The sequence below is a fragment of the Eurypyga helias genome, unplaced genomic scaffold (genome assembly GCF_000690775.1).
Source record: "Eurypyga helias isolate BGI_N326 unplaced genomic scaffold, ASM69077v1 scaffold18588, whole genome shotgun sequence".
Lineage (NCBI taxonomy): Eukaryota > Metazoa > Chordata > Aves > Eurypygiformes > Eurypygidae > Eurypyga > Eurypyga helias.
The window spans coordinates 28,886-37,167 of NW_010266473.1; the positions used below are offsets into that span (position 1 = coordinate 28,886).

The window sequence follows — 8,282 nt, forward strand, 5'->3', positions numbered from 1 at the left end:
ACCCCAGAACGACCTTGTGAATGTGACCGGCTTGCATAAGTGTGGGCCGCGTGTGTGTGTCTTTTCTTTACACCCAGTTATATATCTGAATGTAAATTGGTATTAATTAAGAATATGTAAAGGTATACTTTGATATAAATTTTCTGTATTTGGAAGAAAACCAAGTCCTGATGAGCAACAGGAAGAGCTGAAAATAGAAACAGGGGCCAGCTGGTCTCTTCTTCCAAATGCGAATGTTTTATATTGTGCCTCGTAAAAATGAAAAGTTTGACTACACGAAGTGGCCAATATAAAAGGGTTACCACATCACCATGTGTCTGTGGTTTTGGGAGTGATCACTGCTGCAGGGCTTTCTACTGTCCTCCTAATGAGTCTGTGAGGCTTTTTAGGAGAACACAAGTAGAACCCTACAAAGATTTAAGGATGGAGACTCTAGGTGCAAAATAGGGGCTGACACCCTTTGCTTAGAGACCATGACAGTTCTGAATATACACGAAAGCCGGTTTTTTAAGCACATAGGAAATTCTGTACCCTCTGGATTTTGGACTGTGATCCATGTTAGGTACAAGCATATTTAAAAGCCTGTGCATAACCATAATTACCATGTTAGGCACAAAAACTGCACTGAGGTGAAACAGTGCAGTGTAAGTCCTTGTCACAGCAGGAGACCTTCAGTATCAGATTGGAGCACATTAAAACATATGCACAATCCCATTTTTAAAAACATACAGCCATTCTCAATTTTAATTCAAGAACAATCGAACTATCGCTCTTCAAAAATATTAAGTATGAAGATTTCAAGACTGAAGTAATCACCACATAACTTGCATCGCCTATGAAGCCTATTCTGTATGTAACCCTAAACCTATACGGTATATAATACTATAAAACGTACACCAAGTTACTAAAACTGTGTATAAGACAGAAGATCAACATCTGAATATCCTTTTGGAAAACAGACGGATATATTGTCCAGTGTAAAATGATTTCACAGCCCAAGCTTATGTGACTTACAAATTTATTATATTACTGCATGAAGAGTTAAAAGACTAGAATAATGCTTAAGGCTGAAATCCAACGCTATGCAGAGGAACAAGTGGATGATTCATGTATTACTAAAACACAGCTTCCAAACAGGCAATAAACAGGCCAAACATAAAGCATCAGTAGTGCTAACAGTGATCCTAAGAGGAACTCCTCTTAGGAAAATAATCTTAGAAAATTCTCTTATGAAAGAGTTCACTGAAAGGGATTTGGTCTAGATACTAAGCATTCTCCCAGACATTTTTCTGGATTTAAGTGTAGAAACACATAGTTTTCTTAAGAAGCTGCCTGGAAGTGTGAGGTTTTCAGAGAGAGAGATAGATTAAAAAAAAAAAAAATCACCACCACAGAGGAGGTTTAAGGGACAGGGTAGAACTACAACATGATTTCCATTGTCTTCAACACCAAGACAAACTTGTATTATTGACACCTTTGTAGTACTTTACAAAATGTACACTATATATATTATATATGCATATAAAACAGTATTATTTCAATCACTAAGTTCTTCCTCATCACTGAAATAAGCACTTTTCTTAATCCGTGGACGTTTTGAATCATCTGAAATTGAAGATTCCCCTGCTGGCTGTGTCCATCTTTGTTCTTCTTCCTCAATTTTGGCTTGCTGCAATGAAGAAAAGGAAAAGTATTAGCTAGGATTAAGAAAAATTAAGGTGCATTACAAATAATAATGTTCATTATTAATATGCATTGAATTATTTAATAAAGTTAAAGAATTCAAAGGATTTATCTCCATTTCCAGATAAACTGTGTGATGAATGCACTAGAAAACATTCCTGAAAATAGATGTCACATGCTGGCAGCAAGTCTTCTGCACCAGGGCAGGCCACGCGGAGGAGAATATTTTCAGAGAGGAACTTTGCATCTGGCAGTCTTACAGAACTATAGAGCAGCTTAGATCTGAAGCCAAGAATGCACCTCATTTTTAAGCGACATCATTGCCATCGGCTTTGTTCCACTAACAATTCTTCTGTGTGTTGTCTTTTGCAGTCATACATTCAGAAAATTAAGGTCTTCAGGGATGCAAAGGTTACTCAGCTAAAGGTTTGAATAGATGCTTCCTATTTTTACGGGGAAACATGCTATCCCAGGTAAAATCTTTGGATGGTGGGAGAAATGGGAATGCTCCCTGGCTTGCTTACATTTATAGGGTTTAATTCCAACTGCAGAGTTCTCTGGCAGGTGTGAGATAATTGTGCATTATCACGCACTGGAACAGGCTGCCCAGGGAGGTGGTGGAGTCACCATCCCTGGATGTGTTTAAGAGATGGGTGGATGAGGTGCTGAGAGATATGGTTTAGTGGCGGACAGATACGGTTGGACTGGATGATCTCTAAGGTCTTTTCCAATCCAGTGATTCTATGATTCTATATCTGCACCATTTTTTAAACTACATCACGTGAAAGTTCTGCACTCATTACAGTCACGTTCAGGCCAAAGTTATCTTAGAAACTCGTGGGTCTTTTTGAGGGATATATGGACACACAGGCAACAGCTGAGGACTAGGGAGCCATGAAATTTGAACATCAGGTCGGGCTTACTCTGTATAGCAAAGGAAAAGCCTGCAAAGAAGTATTAAAGAAGACAGTAAAACAGCTGTCAGACTATCTGCATAACAAAGAAATGCATTAAATATGTTTGAAGAGAAGAGGTCAAATAGAGACTGCGATGGACTGTATTAGGCAATGGAAGTGCTCCAGAAATAGATGTTCAGGGATATTCCGGTGACCAAGGGCAGAGGATGTACCTGGTCCTTTATACATGACTGTTCTTCTGGCTGCTCAGTTAACAGAGTAAAGAGGAATTCGTGGATCAGAAATCTAATAGAGCACCACAGCAGAGATGACTTGAAACTAAGCAGCAAAAGAGCTTGAGGTAATGAAAGAATTGCAATGCACAAAACACAGCAACAGTGAAAGATTGAGGGGAAAAAAACAGAAGTGACTGAACATGCCTGTAATACGAAGAAACCCACTGCAGTCACCAACTACCGACAACCAAGAGTGCCCTGAGTGCTACACCCGCAGGTGTCTCTGCTCTGTATCTCAAAGCTTCTGAAAAGCAGCTAGAAGAAGGGAGTAAACCTGCATTTAAATGATAATAAATAATAAAAATACAATGCTTCAATTTTGTACCTGAAAAGCTATGGCTTGGCTGAGGCTATCCAGTGCAGGGTCTTCTCCTTCCTCTTCACTTTCTTCTTCCTCCTCACTTCATTGTGCAGAGAGACAAAAATACATAGATCTTTATTTTAAGCGTTCATTATGAAAAAGCTGCCTAAAAGAAGTATTAGCATGTAAATAAATATACATACATTTCTTCTGGCTCAACTATTTTCTTTCTCTTCTTCTTCTCTTTCTTTTTTGGTGGTTCCCGCTCTCCCAGCATATTTTTAGGACAAGCATAACTTAAGTGTCCTGCTTCCTTGGAGAAAAAGAAATCCACTTAACAGAAACCATTACAAACAACTACACGTTGAAACATATCATGAAGAAAGTTAATGTATGACAGTTCATGGGGAAAAAAAAAGAAGCAATTAGTAAGATAAATGGAATGCTGAATTAGCACACAGAAGACAAATTCTTCTCTATAAGCTTGCCATGGAAACGGAGATTGGTGGCGATACGCATGTTTAACTGCAAATTGAGAACAAGCTACGAGCAAAGAAGATTTTCTCTGGCTGCTGCAATAGCTCAACACACTACAGCACAGTTTATGTTCAAGGCAAGATATAAACCTCACGTCTTCGCAGGTTAAGAAATAGGAGTCAACATTTTCACTCTCAGAAGTCCTATGAGTATAAATCAAGTTTTTATTTGACGTTAAATACTGTCCAAATTTCAATCTCCTATGTTAATATACTGAGGAAAAAAGAGAAATTGCCTAAAATTTAACACAAACTTATTATGTGTAAAAACAGTTGTTTCCAATATTTATTTTATTGACAACCCTATCATGAGCTTCCAAAGATACAGCAAAAGCATGTATTTTGAAGCAAAGATGAGGAGGTTTTCCTTCTCTGATACTTGTCTCTCTCTGCTCATCAGCACCTTAAGCAGCTATTAGAAGCACATGTTTTCCCCCACCCCACAACACCAACTAAAAGAGGGGTATTATTGTTCTTGAAAATGGTACAACTGCTATGAAGTTGATAGTATCAACAGGAAAAGTTATTTTAACACCACGGGCAGGAACAGCAATGGTCAAACTGAAGAAAAAAGCTGGAATATAGCAGCTCATTTTTGGTTTTACTCACCCCACATTCATAACACTTGGACTTATCAAAGTAGTTACGCCTACGAATGAATTCTGCTGCTCTTCCATTATCAATGGCAATACTTGCTTTTATTACTCTTCCAAACAACTACAGAAAATTGGAAAAAAAAATAAGGTAAATATTTTGGGTCTGCAAACCCAACCCTCCCACCAAAACAACTTCCCACAATTTACCTGTTTGTTATTAAGTGCCCGGGAACAGTTTTGTGCAGATTCTTTATCCAAAAACAAAATAAAGGCAACTCCTTTGCTCTTCCTGGTGTCTTTGTCTTTCATAATAGTAACTCTGGAAACATATAACCACATTACTGACACACTAAAATTACTTCAGAGATGTTTTTTTCCGTCAAGATCTCAGTGGGATCTTAGCTTTGTTACACAGCAAAAAGGAAATAAAGTATATTTAACAATAGAAAGACTCATTAAACTCAAAGGAACAGCCAAACAGGCCATGTGCTTACAGGTAGAACGGAGATGATATTTAAAAGTATATGTGGACTTTCTGGGTCCAGTATCATTCATTATTCCCTTGGACTTGAAGAACAGAGAACGTGCTCTTCAGATTTGCAGGCAACCTAATTTCAGGGAACTACACACACTGGAGGTAAAATTGAAATTCAGGCATAATCTTGACGACTGCCATCATTGCTGAAAAACACAGTATACTGAACTGCATCCAAACTGAGAATTCTAGCTGGTTAGCCCTACAGAAACAAGCAGGTTCATGACAGGAAACGGTAAGTATATGCAATAGTGTTCTACAAACATCACTAACATCACTAACCAAGCAGGTCATGGATGCAGGTGTTATTTTACATGCCAGACAAATTAAATTTTCAGTCTAATGTTGGAATCAACAGCTCCAGTAGCACATCAAGAAATTATAGAAAGACTTAGATCCAGTAAAAACAACAGGCAAAGAGAAAGAATGTCAAGAGGTGAAGAGAGAGGTGGGGAGGACACCCACACAACCTCAGTTGTATTTAGCCCTAAAAAAACCAAGTGGGAAACAGGATGCTAGTCTGCATATACATAAAAATAAAAGTAGATGTTAAAAAGTAGGGAATAAACTCCTCCCTGTGTCCACCACAAGAACAAGGTTCAGCCACAAGACAACCAAAATTTTCAGTAGTAATAGGACCTTTTTTAAAAAAAAATCAAAAAAACCCCAAAAAACAAACCAACTCACAAAAAAACACACCAAAACCCCCCACTTCAATGCAGAAGGCCTACCAGAGAACCTGTGTAAGTAACAACCAGTAAAACTGACTTTAGAACAATTCTATTAATTCTTTTGCCAAGTTACCCTTCCAAAAGTTCTAACGGAACCCCGATATGACTGTTGGTCTTCCAACTGGGACAGTGAATGTACCAGTTAATAACACACAAGCACAGAAAGAAACAAGTGTGAGGAATCTTCAAAAGCTCAGCAACTTCTCAGAGCCCTAAAAAGTCTGCTTTCTCACTGAACAAACTGAGCTGAAATCATAATATTCAGAATATATTGGGGTGAGAAATGGAAGAAAAGTCAATGTGATTTTGCAGAGTCAAAACACAGTTCAAAAAAGATGGTCTATTAAAGCCTATTTAGCTAAGTTAAAGCTGATCCAGATGACATTACTATGCTTTCTGCAAAGTGTTTTAAAGTCCCTGAACAAAGACTCCACAGCAATCAAACTAACATGTAAAAATATGTTTGTTGGGAATTAATAATTAGTTACAAACAGGAAAACTGATCCTTGCTAGCCTCAGTTTCACAGCAAAATGGGAACACCAGTAGAATCCCACAGCATCTGCACAGTTTAGAGTCAGGTCAGCTTGCAAAGGGGTGAACAGAGAACAAGTTTTGCTACATATAACAAAATGTCATGGTAGTATTTTACGCATGGTATTCAGTGACTCTTTGCATTTGGTTTAAACTTCTGGCACAGACTAAACAAAACATCAGGACAAAAAAAGTATCAGCAAGTAATTTTTTTGCAAAACAATATACAGGTGAGGGAAAACAGTAACTGTGCAGATAGAATGGCAAGTTCTAAATTAGCTACTTTCACACAGAATGCAGTGCAGGATTTCTTCTGCACAGGCATCTGAAAACACCATTTCTGTTATCCATAACAGTCCAAAAACCCCAAATAAAGCCCTAGAAACTATTAAAAACAATAAAAAAGAAACTATTAGGAAACAAAAGAGATAGTGACACCTTTAAAATGAGCAATGTATCATACAGTCAACACTTCACACAACTGTCATCCTCCTAACAAACAAGTTCAAAAGCCACAACAGTAGCAGACCCCTACCCCCAAGCACACAGAGTATAGGTACATCACAAGTGTCAAATTTATGGAGAACAGGCCCCTCAAGGGATATTAAACACCAGCTTTACTACAACCTTCACTCAGTGTTTGTTTGTTTGTGTTTCCCACCCCCCCCATCAACGATAAAGACTGTAGCTGCCCAGTTGTATTGGTCACTGCATGTCTGCCAGAGGCTTACATAAGGGTTTTTCTCTTGGTCAATTTATGATTTTCTGAAGTTATTTGGCTTTTCCTGCTATTTGTCACCTGAAATACACTCCTGAGACTTCAAAACCTTTGAATTTAGCTCTGCATCTCTCAGATTATTACAGCAGCTACTAGAAGTTAGAGTAGATATTTGCCGTGTTGAAAACTGAAGTCTTGAATCTCATTATTCTGAGTGGTTAAAAAATAAACAAAAGAAATCAGCAAGTTCCTTACTGTGGCATTTATTTCTATCATATCAATACAAAGGCAGGTGCTCTCAAGTACTGTTCAGGAATACATCACATATTGAAAGTTGTTACTATGCAGACTTATGTCTAATCTTAAATAGAATACTAAGCAGTCACAATAACAAGTTCCTCTACAGGCACAAACAGAGGAACTGTACATGGCAACTGTGGGAACCGTTTGTGGTAATTGTGACATCCAGTTCATGTAAGCAGAAGCTCCCACTTTCACACTGACCCACTCCCAGGTGGTGTCTGGGGGAAGGTGAACACCACTTACTAGGAAGATATTGTTTCAGCTGTTTCAGAGAAGACCACTGGTATGTAACAACATTCTACTTCCTCTTAAGAAGTGATTAGCAAAACCTGTCCACAACACAAATATTTTTATACGTGTGTAACTGCAAGAACTTCCAGTTGTTAATTAAGTTTACACTTTATTAAAAATGAATAGGTCTTCAATACAGTTCCACATTAACACTTCAATTATGAAAAGCACAAGACTTTCAAGTGAAGCAAAGACATTAAATATTTAAAATGAAAGCCACAAAAACAACAGGCCACATCAGGTCACTTACTTGACAACTTTCCCATACTTCGAAAATATCTGAAATAGAAAATAAAAAGATTTAACAGTCAATTGCATTTCACTAGTAATACATTTATCAAAATGAGCTTTTCTAAGAGATATATATCAGTATTGTTGACAACGATTTTTAGTGTAAATACAAGTTTAATCTGCACAACGCAGCTCTTAAAAAAACTTACCCTGTATAGGTCATTGTTTGTCAAAGCAAAGGGTAAATTGGACACATACACTGTGCTTTTGCTTGGTGCCAACCCACCACTCATTTTTCTGATGAGAGGAGAAAGAGAGAAGAGTTAAATTGCATTCAACAGAGCAATCAATTATTAAACAATTGCAAGGCTTTTTAAATGTTGTTTTTCAAACCTAACCCAGACAGTCATGATAAAGTTTCAGGAAGGCATAGCTTTCATTTCCCTTTCATCATGCCACATGAAAGTAATGTATGCCTTCATACAGAAGACATACATTCCTTCCCCCTCCCCTGGATCCAAAGCATATTTTTGCCGTATGCAAGTCAATTTGCAAGTCACGAAAAGACAGACAAATTAGTGTACTTAAAATAAGCCTTTGCTGATTTGTCCAGTAAAGAAAGGTTGAAATCCA

The 8,282-nt window shown here is 37.7% G+C and overlaps 1 protein-coding gene across 1 annotated transcript; it reads right to left on the bottom strand.

Annotated features, from left to right (window-relative positions):
• Positions 1-1,537: 1,537 nt before the first annotated feature.
• ZCRB1 (zinc finger CCHC-type and RNA binding motif 1) lies at positions 1,538-7,942 on the bottom strand. Its single transcript, XM_010157108.1, has 7 exons — positions 7,859-7,942; positions 7,669-7,697; positions 4,516-4,627; positions 4,322-4,429; positions 3,380-3,489; positions 3,201-3,276; positions 1,538-1,669 (listed from the first exon to the last, which is right to left on the bottom strand). Exons 1-7 carry the CDS (start codon positions 7,940-7,942, stop codon positions 1,538-1,540), a joined length of 651 nt encoding a protein of 216 aa, XP_010155410.1.
• Between the last annotated feature and the right edge of the window lie 340 nt (positions 7,943-8,282).

Bases quoted from the DNA above. Each gene is read 5' to 3' on its own strand.
- ZCRB1 (XM_010157108.1), bottom strand. From the start codon at position 7,942: ATGAGTGGTGGGTTGGCACCAAGCAAAAGCACAGTGTATGTGTCCAAT. The intron at 7,698-7,858 runs GTAAGTTTTTTT...TTTCTATTTCAG, and splicing joins CAAACAATGACCTATACAGG to ATATTTTCGAAGTATGGGAA. The intron at 3,277-3,379 runs GTATGTATATTT...TGCACAATGAAG, and splicing joins ATAGTTGAGCCAGAAGAAAT to TGAGGAGGAAGAAGAAAGTG.